Source organism: Genypterus blacodes, unplaced genomic scaffold (genome assembly GCF_046128005.1).
Source record: "Genypterus blacodes isolate CSIRO-AG114 ecotype Tasmania unplaced genomic scaffold, CSIRO-AGI_Gbla_v1 ptg000070l_1, whole genome shotgun sequence".
Lineage (NCBI taxonomy): Eukaryota > Metazoa > Chordata > Actinopteri > Ophidiiformes > Ophidiidae > Genypterus > Genypterus blacodes.
Window position 1 is genome coordinate 4,550,011 of NW_027466880.1, and position 15,274 is coordinate 4,565,284.

The following is a 15,274-nucleotide window of genomic DNA, read 5'->3' on the forward strand; positions in this document are numbered from 1 at the left end:
CTGAACTCGCCAACCTTTGTCCCCGTAACTGAGGCAAGCTCACACATGGAGGCTGAAGAAGACCGGAAACGGCACGGCAGTTGCTTTCAAAATATTCCATTTGTTAATTTTTACTCGCAGCAAAATTGTATTAAAAGAATTCTTGCGAAGGGAATAATATTTGAGAAGAAAATAAGCACAACATAATAAATAAATAAATAATTTGAAATTGCCTGTGAATGAGCGTCAATGCACTTTATCCAGTTTGCGTTGGAAAAAATAAGCTATTTAACATTACAAGAAGGAAGGAATTGTAACTATAGATTATTTTAATGATCAAACGATTTCATCATTTGATTAGTACCACAGTAACACAGTATACCCTTGCCATCAGTGTATGAATGGGTGAATGTGAAGTCATTGAAAAGCAGCATAGACAACACGCCTGACGTACAGGGTCATATCTTCCATCATTTTTAATCAGTTGTCTTTTTCCTTATCAGATATTAGTGTAATTGTTCAACAGATGCTAATCACAGTTGAATGACACTGCTTTACTTGAAAAATGCGTCATTTTGCCTGCCCTTTTCTATAACATGATTAATTACTTAGCCTGTGGCACACACTGTGTGTGTTGTTTAGTCAAGGGCCCAGAAACGATCTGAATCAATTCACGTTTTATTTTGAAGCCTTCCACCGGAAGTTTTGTTGAGCATTTTATGAATCTTGACCGCGCCTTTCCTCAGTTTACCCCCTCTCTCTGTTTGACCTAAGCCTCATTGATCGCTGTTTTTCCACCTGCCAAACAGTTAGTACTTGCACGGTGTCGTTAGTAGCTACAACATGCAGACGTTTCTCGATGTAAGGCTTCCTTCGTGAAGAGACGCGTTTATGGATGCAGCCGGTAGTGACAGGCGGAGGAGACGCACGAGGAGCGCGCAAGCCTGCCGCAAACAACAGAGCATCGCGCGAGTGGATGAGTCCAGTGTGCTGCGGTGTCTGAGCGTGGGAAACACGGAAGAGGGCCATGACATGGAGGAGGACACCGGGCTCTTCAAGCCGGGCAACCTGGAGAGTCGGGTCATGGCGCCTCGCTACAACCTGCTGCGGGAACTGGGAAGGGGCAGCTACGGCGTAGTGTACGAAGCGATAGCCCGTAGGTCCGGTACTAAAGTTGCCGTGAAGAAACTGCGATGCGACGCGCCGGAAAACGTGGAGCTCGCTCTTCAGGAGTTTTGGGCGCTGACGAGCCTTGAGAAAAGGCACCAAAATGTAGTCCAACTGGAGGAGTGTGTACTGCAGAGGAACGGTATGGCCCAGAAAATGAGCCACGGCAACAAAAGGTCCAGACAGTACCTGCGCCTAGTGGAGACTTCACTGAAAGGTGAGCCTGCTCGTAGCCTAGCTAGCCAACTGTTTAGCCACCCCGAATGCGCATAAACAAGGCGAATAATGCTGGTGGTGGTTTGGTGGTTAATGTCGATTTAAATGGCAGATTTGTTGGATTAGACGGTGGTTTGTTACAGTAGCTTGAGGGATGTTCAACTCTGCCAAACAATATAACTGGTGAGGTTTTAACTGAGTGGTTGTGTAAGATAGCCGTGTTGACATCAATCAATGGTAATGTTGCACGTTGTCGCGTACGATCATTTCTAGCTAAATGTAGACACCGTGTGTGCTGTGTCATGCAGGGAATGTTGAGCCACCAGGGAGTTGCATGACGCTGCTCAACCAGTGTGACATAACCGACCGCGTCAAAACAAGCCGGATTAACGCTGGATCTCTGTTATACCGTGTTGACAATTGTTAGCTGAGTTGTAGCAAAGTCTTCCTCAGCTATTGCCCGTGTATTGGGCTGTGCTTTTACCATTTGACCAAATTGACCCTTAAATGCTGATTATGTTGTCGCCATGACACATATTCGCTGGGGGATGGGTCTGGTTTTGTAAGGACTCCCAGGCTCACCAAAATGGAGTCCGCTGTGTTGGCCGTGGTTCTCTCTCAGCTGACACCATGACTTCCAAAAAAGTATGGAGCCTTATATGCATGTGTGCGCGTGTGTTACTTGTATGTTTGTCCTTATCATACCTTTTAGTCCACCATTGGCTCACCGTATTGGCTGCTTGTGAGGAGATCACAAGTTGTGAAAGAGAGTGATTTGATCATCTTAGATCAAAAGCATAGATTGATCCCTTATCGGCTGATCAATTCAGACCACTAATGATTTGTGTTGTGTGTGTGTGGTGGTAACTGGTTTACACTAGTTGTGGTTAATCCCGCAGCGATGAAAATTGCGCTGAGGGAAAAGTGGAAATTATTGATGAACTGATGTAATATTGACAAACAAACAATCACTGGAAAATGGAAGACAATGAAGAAATGTGTATTGTTATTTATTATCTTCTTGGAGAAACCAGCCAGTGATTTCCTATGTTAATGCCATTTCAGAGCTAGCTAACAGTTGAATGCAGGATGTTTTGTTTGCAAGTTGATTTTGGAGGTTTGTGACTCTGCAAATTCCAGTCCAACATTGCTCTTGCGTAACATATTGAGGTGCGGTTGCCTATTTGTAAAGGTTGGTTTACCTATTACACCAAGGAAAATGCAGACAAGTTTTGTACTTAAATTGTTGTTTAAGTATACAAACTGTGCTGGGTTAATTGACTTGAGAAGTTGCAGTGCCAGAGTCTCATCCTGACAGATCCTACTGAACCCAAGGCTTGTCCAGTGAAGCATGCTCAAGTGAGGATGCTGGGTAAAGTAATCGGTTGTGTTACAGTTATGAATATGAAATAGTCTTTACAGCTCTCTGGCAGTTGAGACATTAAAATATTGTGTATTTGAAAGGAGTGATGGTGAAATCATTTGTTGTTTTTTCCCAGACTGACTCAATTAGTTGACATGCATATAGAAACTTTGATTATGCTCAGATTGAGACCATAAATTGACAATTACATTGAAGTGGATAGAAACCAATGCATACCTACTCCTGAACAACGGACCTAGATTTTGTCATTGTAAATTGAATTACTTAAACTATTTAAGTAATTATAGCAACCCATCCCACATTTCAATCATGCAACACTTCATTCATATTTAGATAATAACAGTAACAGATGTAAATGTAGTTACTGGCTTGTCATCGGATCAGCACAAGTGTGACATTGTTCTAGCTGAAACTTTGAGCGATGTACCATGATTATATCACAGTGACTAGTGTGTGTCTGTTGCAGGTGAGAGAGTGCTGGGTCCGCCAGAGGAGCCTTGTTACCTCTGGTTTGTCATGGAGTTCTGCGATGGAGGGGACCTGAACCAGTTCATCCTCTCACGACGACCCGACCCACAAACCAACAACAGCTTCATGCTCCAGCTCACCAGCGCTGTCGCTTTCTTACACGAAAACAACATTGTCCACAGAGACCTCAAACCCGACAACATCCTCATCTCGGAGCAGTCGGGCACGCCGGTCCTCAAGGTGGCAGATTTCGGCCTGAGCAAAGTCTGCGCTGGTTTAGGACATGCCGGCGAGCGTAAAGTCGGCGATGACAAGAACAAAATAGTCAACGTCAATAAGTTTTGGCTGTCGTCGGCGTGCGGCTCTGACTTCTTCATGGCGCCCGAGGTGTGGGAGGGCCACTACACAGCCAAGGCTGACATATTTGCTCTGGGCATCATCATCTGGGCCATGTTGGAGAGAATTACTTTCATTGATGCTGACTCTAAGCGCGAGCTCCTGGGTACATATGTGAAGCAAGGGGCGGAAATTGTGCCGGTGGGCGAGGCACTTTTAGAGAATCCAAAGATGGTATTGAACATCCCACAGAAACGCAGGTCGTGCATGTCTGACGGAGTGAAGAAGCTGCTGCAGGACATGCTGGCCGTCAACCCTCAGGACCGGCCCAACGCCTTTGAGCTGCAGGCCAGAATGGACCAGGTCATGTGCGCCGCATGACACCAGATTGTTTCACAGGTACTCATCCGTTCATCTTCATGTTGTCTCACCCCAGTAAGCTTTGATGTTTCACTTCCAGCCTGTTCTCCACTTTGATCCGTGACTATTGGGTATTGATCACGCGGAATTTTAATGTCTCCCACTCCTGTTTCTTAACCAGGTCTGTCAGATATCTGTGTGTCTTTAGAATCACAACAGGATTAATCATGTAAACAAGAGTAACTTTTAGTTGAGAGGGAGGGGAGATAGCGTGGCAGAGTGGCAAACTAAATTCTTGAAAGCCAAACTAAACCACAACAACTTTAAACTAAACTCTAACTAATTCATATTATAGAAGCGTGGAGACAATCCATTGTTTCATAACCTGTGTCATTTCTCCTTGCATGCGTTTCCTCACCTGACCTGCTTTCCCTCATACGTAGATTAAGCAAGCGAACAAAGCAAACCTGTTAACTGCGTCCGTACGATGAGTGGTTTATTTGTTGTTTGTTATTCCCTCTGATGGATTCTTCCTGATTGCTTGAGGTTGTTATTGCCGGCGCCTTAATTCTTCGCTCTGCTCAGGCCTGTATTCAGGCTGTTGTAAAGTTATGTATGGCAGAAAGGGATAGCAAGGATTAGAGGCTGGATTAACGTTTATAATTGTTGTATTGATTGATTTTGGGGGCCTTGGAGTGTCTGACCATTGCGTACAGGAGGTGTTTTCGTGCAGTTTGTACCGAAGTGTGTTTGAACCAGCACAGCTCTTATGTAACCTCCACCCCAGAGCCCGGGCCACACAGATGCTTGTGTTCGGGACTAAGGAGCATTTGCAGTTAAAGGGCCCCTCCCTCTGTGCCGCTGTGCTCGGGGCCGTTCACGTCAGTCATTACCTGCTGGCTGCTCTTTCACCCAGGTACTAGGATCATTTCATTTTCTGTGCAAAAATATGCTGCATCATTCTTTTGGCCCTGTCTAGTTTGGTCGTTTGGAGGGGATAGTTGGATTATTCATATGGAAGAACAGGGTGGTGCTGGGGGGGGGGGGGAATGTTCACCAGGTCTTAACTCCAGACTGCTTAATTAAAGGGTGTGTGTGTGTGTGTGAGATCTCTTTGAGCTAGAACTGACATGTTCTGCTTAGGCCTGTTTCCACTTACATACAGTATATTGGGATTGCAGTCTGACCTGCCCTTGTTCAAAACATGAAAGCATCTTTAGCTGTAAAATAAGATCAGTTGGTGCGGTTGTTTCTTTATTAACACCACAGTGGTCACTAAAATTCAATTTCTCCCCTCACCCAGACTAAAGAGACAAAAGACTCTTATGCGTATTTATGGTCGAGTGCTTTACTGGCAGAGACAGACCACACTACAGCCCCCAACTTGAACGTTTTAAAGTGACCGACTTCCTCATAAGCCTTTGTGAGACAGCTCTGGGATTGACCTAATTATACCAGTAAGCCGCAGCCTCCATTTTCTAGTGCTTAAGTCTCCGTTGTGTATTCAATCTTTCTGTAATTTGGTGATCACATTCTGTGCTTTTGATTTGAATGAATTGGTCCGTACAAGCACAGGACACACACACACACACACACACACACACACACACACAAACACACACAAAAACGTTTTCTAGTGTTTGTCTTAAAATGACAGCACCACCTGGTCCTGCTCTCCACTCCTGCTGTTCCAGTCCTGTAGTTGTATTTTCGAGGCTGTACTTTGCTACTATTTTACTACATATATTCATTTACCAGGCAGGCATGATCATTTGTAGCCGTAGCCAATTACAGTGAGCTGCCGAATCAGAGTCCTCATGGCAAAGAGATGTACTTTATAAGTTAAGAGTTCCTGTTCATTAAAGCATTTTAGTCATTCATTGCATATCTGAACTTATCATCTGTGATCTCTTTCTGATTGGCTGGCATTCAAAAACATCCCTCACGCAACTCACTAGCCCGAGTATGTGACTTCTCTAAGTGCTCCAGCCGTTTTAGAAGAGAAAAACAATGCACCTGATAGCCAAGCTGACCAAGCCTCCGAAGAAGTCCTGGCCAAAAGAAATAAGTCACAAGTATGAGGCAACATACATAAAATGTTATTAACAGTCACGCATAAAAATGGATACGAGCGCCCCCAAATGCGTTCTCCTCTGAGATCCTCTCAAACGAGTCTGTAAGACCGTCCAAACTTCGACGTCACTTGAACCAAAAGCACACAGCCGATGCCGAAAAAGTCGATTTTTTTCAAACTAAAGGAAGAACATTTGACCAGGCAGCCGGCAACATTCTTGCAGCAATTTCGTTGAGGAAATTCTTTTTGGTAAAGTTCTTGAAAGTAGAGCCACAGGGAGGGAGATTTTTCAAGTTTTGGACATATTGGAGCAAATGGACTTGACTGGTGGTTGTGTGGGAGTGTGTTTGGACGGGGCTGCTGTGAGGAACAGGATGAACAGTGGAGTGACCGCTGTCTGGAGCTGATCTAGATGGCTTTCCCTCCCTAACTACAGACTGTATGGAAGACAGGAGTTTCCCATCCTCGCTCATAGAGCTCTGAAATGCCTCCTTCCATTTGCAACCCCTAACTTGTGTTAGTCTGGCTTTCCAACTTTAAAAGTACAAAACACAGAGCACGTCTAAATGTGGGCACACGCACACACGCACATGCACACACACACAATGCTGTTGAATGAACCATCCATGGCACTGTATTTTGAAATCTAATGGATGACAGATCCAAATTGTTAATGGCATTTCAGATAATGTATTTCTATTATATCATATGAAATTATTATTATAACAATGTTGAATGTTGCCATTAGGCCCATCCTTCCCATTAGTAATTAAAGTAATTACAAATGTAATTATTACTGCACCAATAACAATACATTCATTTGCTTTTACATGGTTCATTTATCTATTTTTAATTTTGTTGTAGTAGCCTATTGTCGCTGCGTTTGATAACATGTCTTGCATATTGGGGCCTTGGCTGGAACCTAATGTTATATACTGTAGGGGGCCCTGGAAAAGTTTGGGAACCCCTGTTTGACAGGTGAACAGGCACCATATGATGTTATGACTGGCATGGTCTGAACCCAGCCGCCCTAATATCAGCAACAGATCAAACCCGGTTATATCCAGTGGGTGAGTCCAGCCAATGAAATAGCCAGCAGGATAACACTCCTACGTAAAAGTGGCGAGTCAGCTCTGGACATTCTGATCCGTTATCTCTGCAGGCCTGAGGATAAAGCTTTTAAATCCACACCCAACCCACTTTAAATCGCTTATGTAACAGCGTTTGCGAGTAAAATCTCCGACGGGTACATACTGTATCTATCGGTGACGAGCCAAGTGGCAGCAGACTCGTGAACAAAGTGGTCCGCTCGACCAAATGTGCCGTGAGCGCTGGCACGTTGAACAAAGGCCTGTTTGTATAACAGCAGAGGCATCAGAGGCTCCAACTCCTTCATTCTTCATGCTGACCAGTGGTTATCCTGAGAGCAGAGGTTCACAGAGGTTCACAGAGGTTCACAGAGGGACATGCAGGGCTGTTTTTTATGTACTGCTCCAGGTTTGGCCCCCTATGTCTTACTCTTTGACGCTGCTTTGATGTACTCACAGTGCAGACAAAATGAGAGTGTACAGGTTGTGTGGTGCATTACACCTCCCCATACAGTTAAGTACCAGAATAAATGGACAACTCAGCGTTTTCTGCCGTCCTTTGTTTTGGATTTTTGAGGCCGACCTTTTGAAACAACAGAAAGGCTGCAGCGTACCTCACCTGACTGAAACCTGTGATACCAGTTCTTATCAAATCTACTAATGGGAATAGTGAAAGAGTGAATAGTTGCTTGTATTGCAGTGTGTTATTAATAATAACATTTTGGCAGGATTACTATGTATACTATATATATTCTGTCCACGTTATCACACATTTTGGAAATCCTAGTGTCCTATGTACATGGACCATGCGTGTACACGGACCCTGTGTGTACAAGGGTAATTGCAGCACAAACACACATGCATGCATTCATGAGATAACATGCACCATTTGAAGACTTTGCCCCACTTCGTCTTCCTGGCTCTTCTTCTCGCTTTCATTCATCAAGCCAATTGTAGCGTCGTTGCAGCTTGCCGGGATCCTGTGGCCACACCTGAAATGTAGAGAGTGACGTCCTATTTGTTGTTTCTATTTGTTTATAAATGGGTAGGCCTGGGGCGACACCCCTTGACGTAAGCGACCACGAAAATACGTCAATTTGCATAGCGTGCTTTGAAGCGGTGAAATGATGTAAGAAGGCTACTCCAGGTAAAAGCATATGACACCATAACACTTTATTTATCCCGAGGGAGATTGCAGTGCAACAGTTGCAGTATAGTTGCCATTGAAAAGATTCACCTCCAGTGCAAAAACGTGCAGTCCATTGGAGAACAAGCTGCAGTTTAAAAAAAAAAAAATTCACCTACGATTATCTTTAGTGTGGGAATATTTGAGAAAGACAATACAGACAATCTGCTTCTTGCAGCAGCAGCTATGCACAACACCTGAAGTGAAAACGTCCCAGAGCGCTTTGTCAGGACAGCAGCAAGACGGCACCAAGGTGTTTGGAGTAGGCACTGAAATTGAAATTATGAATGTTTCCTCACCCCCTGTGTTAAAATTAATATCTGCACCGCTGCTAATGTAACCGTGCGTTGTTGTTTGGCTGTTTTACATTTTCTGTTTACTATCAGTCATACATGAGTGAGCTGAATGCATTACTATGTTCTTATGGTCTCCACAACTCAAGACACACTGAGACCCCTGGCCTTAGAGAGAGAGGAAGAGGGAGGGGGAAAGAGATGTGCGTATGTGCTGGGTGTGTGACTTGAGGTTGCTTGAGATTATTCCTTCTGGAAGTGACTTGAATATTACTTTGTCTCAATTAAACAAGCACTTGCTTGAATTTTATGTTGGACTGTAAAATTTAGACTTGGAGATTATGAATTAAGGCTGGACTATTTTTCTATTGTGGAATAATGCAGTGCGTACTTTGTGAGATTTGTTTGCTTTCAAGAGAAGATGATTAAAGAAAATATTGAAAAATTATGAGGCAAGTGATTTTAATTTGGGGCGAATTCGCTGTTATGCTAATTGAGAAATAAAGAATAATCTGAAGATTAATCGACTAATCGAAAAATCTAGATTAATCGCTTAAGATAATCAATGGGTGCAGCCCTACAAATGGATCGTGGATGGATCGTTCTTAGAGGAAATGGGACGGATGGGCTTAACTCATTCCAAGTGCTTTATCTAGATATTAAATAAATAAATGTAAATATTAGACTTAGCATCTGTTCATCCTCTTGTTCAGTAGAAACTAACTAACTTTTTTCTCTCTCTGTCTAGACCCGCATCAATTCCTGGAGCTGCTAAGTCGGCGAGGGTCTGCCCATTGTAATCTGAAGACTGTGACGATAAGGGAAATGCAAAGTGTTTGACTGCTGTTTCCTGCAGTTTTGATGCTTGTATGGGATTTCTTTTTGTCTGTTTTTTTTTTTTTTTGTTGGCCTTCAATCTTTGTTTACAGTCATCTGTCTAAACCTGAGGATATCCGTGTTGTCCTAACCATTCTAACATTTTAATAAAGCTAGATAAGTTACGTCTGCTGACTAGTGGGATGTTTGGTTGAGCACCTCTCACTTCACCTCTGTCTAGAGAAATCCTCATCAAGACACAAATGAGCAACACCTGGCATTCAATTTAGGCAAACAATTATAGGCGGCTCAGCAACAGCCTGTTGGGGTTCCATTAATCCAGACATCCACCTTTTCACAGGCTAATTACAAACATTTTCATTCAACGACAGTTTGATTTACATATCTGATTAACTCTTTCAGTCCAGGAGGGTAAATGGAAAATGTACAACTGACAAATTCGTAAATCATCAAGTAACTAATCTTACCGAACGCCAAAGCTTTTAGAGCAACTAAACTAAATGATTGCAAACATAAAGATCAAGACCCAGAGCATCCTGCGCTTTCTACATTTATAGCAATAATTAACACTTTTCAGTAGGCAAACTGCTGTCAGCAAGCAAACTCAGTAACTGCACAAGAAAGCGTCTGATAGCTACCAACACTAAAAAGTTTCAACTTCTCAGTTTCTAGGTGGACATGTTTGGATGATCATTTTCCACAACCTTTGGAGATGTTTCAATAATGTCCAAAACATATCCAGGCCCAGGATCTATGTTTAGTTCTCGTGACACTACAACACTGCACCTAAAATCTGCAGAATTGTTCTTTGAAGTGGAATGTTAAAGTGATGTCTAAGTGATTTTCTACCCTTTCTTAACAGTCTGAATATTCATGCATCCTAAGTGTGAAACATGAGTGAAAACATTGTGAACAACTTGAAATTGTTCAAAATGGTTAACATTACATCATCAAACACTGCCCTTTTGTCTTTCCACTCTAAACGGCAATTTCCCTCTGGATAAATAAAGTTTTATCTTATCAAATTCTTACCTATGGTGCCTTGGAAATGCTTATTACAAATTTGGCTGTAGAATTCCTTTCACATATTTTTCTTTGATTTGGCTCAGAGGAGATTTAGTTGGCTTAACTGGCAGACCTTAAGTTGAATGGGTGCCAAGTAAATTATAATTATGAATTGGCCATTATACTCCAAGTCTTGACTAACATAAGAATCGGTTGTATCAGTGACTTTTTTCTCATTATTATTTTTTGCCGTACTTAAATGAGACGTGCTGGGGGAAGGATCACAGTACAGAGCGCCGCACTAAATATGCGTCACAACAACCTAAGCTCATTCTATAGGCTTCTCCGACGTGATTAGCATGTACGTGCCCCGTTACCAAAGCGTTACTGCCAGATGTTAAAGTCAGAGCAGGGAGAGGCTGGAAGAAGAGCAGCTCCACTACAACGTGTGAGATAGAAACACTTTTTTACTTAAACTAAATGATTAATCAACTGAGTGGAACATGTGAACCAAATGCAGTTTAAATCATCGCCCAAATTTCATTCTGATTCAAGTCACATTCAGACTGGATCAAGTCTGTGTGTTTGTGTGAGGGTATGTTTTATGAGTAGCTGACTAATGAGGAGAGATTGTAACACCACTTTAAGGGCAAACATTACTCAAGCTGGGAAGTAGCGTTAAATGATTGAGGGAAGGTGGTTGCGTTGTCATTTATAATGACTCCCCAGTGGCATTTTAAGGGAACAGCTAAAGAAATTAAGATTTGAGTCTATTATTTGTCCACTCGTGGGATGATGGTGCCATTTTGTGTTTTGTTTCATAGCAGTAATGCCTCATCTATTCATCTAATGTATAAGCTACTTCTGGTCAGTTGGGTTATAATGCATTCTGCTGTCGTTTGAACCCATCACAGGCATCCACACCTGTTCTAGAACACAACGATGACATTGCTCTCGTAATACTGAAAATATGGGAGGGACAAAGACGTAGCTGAATATTGTGAATGGTTGTGACCTTTCCCTTTAACCAAATGTCAACCTGTAGAATTTGGTTGGAAGGTTTAGCATTTCTGGCTTTTATGTTTTACTGAAATGGGACCCTGAATCTTTTTGGAGGGTTTTTTGTAGTTCTACCTCGTGTTTCTGCACATTTGCATAAACCTTTTCTGTACTGAGCCATTATTTTAATCCCCCCCCCCCTCTCAAAATGCAGACGTCATTTGCTGACATTCCTTGTTACACGAAACAATGAAAAAAGTCTGTCTTTTTGTTTGTGATGGCAGTATTTTGTTTTGTTTGTACAGTTTCCCCTTTTGTGAAATTAAGGATTGTAAATGAATTGGAGGGGTTTTGTTCTCTTCTGTATTTTTGATGTATTACAGGATATGTTTACATTGTAGCCGGTTGATGCACCTTGATTAAGTTAGCTGAATATGAGTCACGGTGAACTTTGGTTAAATTTCTTGAACTCCTGTGAAAATTTACCTCAGTTTCCTGCTTTTGGTCTCACTAACGTATTTATGTTTGATGGTCTCAGCGTGAAACAATAACAACAACTGGAAATGGTTGAGCCATGGTAGATATGATGAGTGACAGTTTATTTCCTGCATACACACACACACACACATACTATATCCTTTTGAGTCTGACTAAAATCACGTTTTTGTGAGAGTTTGTTGAACTTCCTTTAGCGGTTCCACTCCCTGTTGGAGGCTCTGGCGTCACCACCCACTCACTAAGTTAACATCCACACTAAAACTGTAACTCCTCACTGGTTGAGGCAGTAAATCGCTTCTGTTCAAACTCAAGTTAACACAGTAATCAGATTGAAATCAGCATAAATCAGCTGACATGAATTTACTGCAGCATGTAAACAAGGAAGACGCCTCTGCATGCATTTCCTCCTTATCTTTTGTCGAAACCACTAAAGCCCAAACCAAGAAATGCAACTTTTACACTCATTCTGACAGTCAGCATTGCGTATAATACACATTTTTTGTCTGGAACACTCACATCAAAGATTGTTTGAAGGCCAAAACCGACGGAAACCAACACCACGTAAAGAACATATTTGTATCTTAACTTCACCTCAAATATGTCGGCACAAAAAGTCCCCTTGAGGTGTTTTGTGCTTTCATCTCAGTGTTTGTGTAAATGTGACTGTTATTGGTGAAGTTCTGGTGGTTTTTATCAGCCTGGTCCAGACTAGCGTAGACCTCCAGGTCTGATCATGCGGGGTGTGAAGCTCTATTTCTGGGTAGAGGGAACTTGATAGAGGCTTCCATGCCTGCGAGTATGCACTTTCTCGCAGGTAAGGACAGTACCTCTACCCTTCCTATCCATTCCAATTGCTCAGAGTGGTATTGCGCAACTCAGTGGATAGTCTGGGTAACGGTCTTTATTTTTCAGTCTAAACTATTGGGTGGGCTTGGGCAGGCGGGTAACGGGAGTAGTGTGCATGTAAAAGTGTTTCTGTTATTGTTTGTACCTGTTAATAGCAGCAAACCTGTAATGAATAATAAGTCATTTATCTCACACTCTCCTTAAAGTCTCTTCTATGCAACTGCCTCAATGGATACACTGTGGAACAGTACAGCTCTGATTGAAACCCTCTCGATCCTCTCTGCTCCTCATCTTGATAGGAACTGTAACAAACGACTGGAGCTCATTTTTCGCTGAGTGGCTCCTCCCGTCTTTCAGAATTGACAGTCCTCGGTTGTAAATGTCAATAAAGCCATTCTGTAGATTGTATAAAAAAAAAAAAGGTTTCTTTTTTTATTGCTGACTTTCAGAATCCTGTTTCAATAAAGGTTGAGAATACTTGTGATATTCTGTCATTTGCATGTGAATCGCAAAGTAAGCATTAAACGGTGTGTGAAGTAATCCTATCAAGTCTGCAGGGGAAATGGAAAGCATATTGTTTCCATGGAGGTTGGCCGGCTGTGTGCTGCCCTTCCCAGTGCCTGCGGGACATGCAGGGTTATAAATACTAGCTTTAGAAGGGGACAGTTGTCCTGGTCACAGCCTCACAGGAGAGCTGCTACAAACTCACTTTGTCCTGCTTAAACAAGGTCAGAGCCACTTCACGATTAGATGTTTAATGGTGAAAGACACTTTATCATTGAAGTAAAAGACATGCTATAGTAAAAGAAGTGTTCAATTTAGTGCCTAAGTAAGGGCAGATCCACTTCATGATTAGATGTTCTGATGATCTGCAGCTTTCCTCTACCAGGTCAGATGGACATAAAAGGCTGTAGAGAAGAAGCCATGCTGATGTACCACAGTCCAGTTCAGGTCAATAACTATAATAATTCAGTCAGGTAAATAATCATGTATATTTGCTCACCCTACACATTCTGCACAGTTTCTATGCACACACTGAAACTTTGCACAATGACTCAGTTTGCACGATGAGCAGTTTTGACCATCGTAATTTCTGTAATAAAGCATCTCATTGGTTTTGTAGGTCAGTATGTGTGAGCAAATATAGAGCAACTCTCGCTCTCTCTCACACACATACACACGTGTTTGTGTGAGTGTGACTTCAGTAAGTCCTCTCTCCAAACAGTACATCCTCTGCTCACGCTCTCGTGGCTGCCATATGTTGGTGTTCACACGGACAACCAAGTGACGGAATTTCCAAAATGGCAGCAGTCCACTGGATGGCTTCATGCCTCCATCGTCGAATGGTCAGGCAACTCCTGATACTGCAGGTCTAACAACATCCAATCAAACTGAAATTCAGTCTGACTAAAGTCAGTCAGGTACAATGGCAATGAAAAAATCCACCTAAAGGGAGATTCCCTTTCCTTGATCAGCGAGGAGTCCATGAGGAGCCAGAAGTGAGGGAAGACCAAAGAATCGTAATAACCTGGACATAATAACAAATGTAACGCTTTGGTGGAAAACACAGAGGCTTCAGGTCTGCATGCATGTGTTCATACTGTGATGGGCCCAGATCTTCACCCAATATATGCTGGGACAGGAATGAGCAGTTGTGGAAAATAGCTGATATCTGACACTCATTTTTGGGTCAGTTTCTCCTCTATTGTGAAGGCAAAGGTAAAGATCGCCGTGTCTCTGTGTACGGCAATACACTGAGACTGTAGAGTAGCCTGTCAGTGTGCATGCAGGCAGACCCATCGTGATCGGCACACCTACACTCAAATTTAAACACAAGCAAGCTGAGGAAAGCAAGTTTGCCCTTGTGAAACCGGCCAGGTGAGTTCTGTCAGAACAACATTGTCCCTTTACACTCCACAGTTATGAGTCAACAGCTGACAACTGCGAAGATGTGATGTATGAAAGGGATACCTGGAGATCCAAACAAAGCTGCCATCCTGGAGTAGATCAATACTGTTGATGTGAGTTCACTCTGTTGGGATGTGACCTGGGGCCTTTATGTGAGGACGTCCTCACTGTCTTGGTTGATCCAGCCTCCACACCGACACAGAACAAACAACTTTTTTCTAAAATATTGAGCCTTTTCCAGCTGAAAAATCCCCATTAAGCCCCATTCAAATCTCTTCAACTCTCCTTCAGGCACTTCATGCCTTTACGCTCTTCTAACGTCTTCATACTTTCAGGCAGAGAAACCATTCAAGCATGTTTTTAGTCATTCAGACTTCAGGCATTCATCCACCCATTCAATAATTCACAGCTTTTCAGATATCAACAGTTTAAAATTCTTCAGTTTTGAAAGGTTTTTCAGCCTTCCCTGTGTGTGTATTGTGTCTTGTTAGAGTGGAGGCAACTTGGCTGGGAGCCCCACATTCTAAATTCAGCTGGACATTTCAACTACAAAAATGTGTTCAATCTACATAATGTGTCAAATGTCAAAAATTTGAAACTTCAGAAACAACACATACATAGACAAGTGGG

The 15,274-nt window shown here is 42.6% G+C and overlaps 1 protein-coding gene across 1 annotated transcript; it reads left to right on the forward strand.

Moving 5' to 3' along the window:
* The first annotated feature begins 712 nt into the window (after nucleotides 1-712).
* LOC143005211 (serine/threonine-protein kinase 35-like) lies at nucleotides 713-13,220 on the forward strand. Its single transcript, XM_076156465.1, has 3 exons — nucleotides 713-1,363; nucleotides 3,213-3,949; nucleotides 9,300-13,220. The coding sequence occupies exons 1-2, from the start codon at nucleotides 871-873 to the stop codon at nucleotides 3,929-3,931; spliced, it is 1,212 nt and encodes a 403-aa protein (XP_076012580.1). The 5' UTR covers nucleotides 713-870; the 3' UTR covers nucleotides 3,932-3,949; nucleotides 9,300-13,220.
* The last annotated feature ends 2,054 nt before the right edge of the window (nucleotides 13,221-15,274 follow it).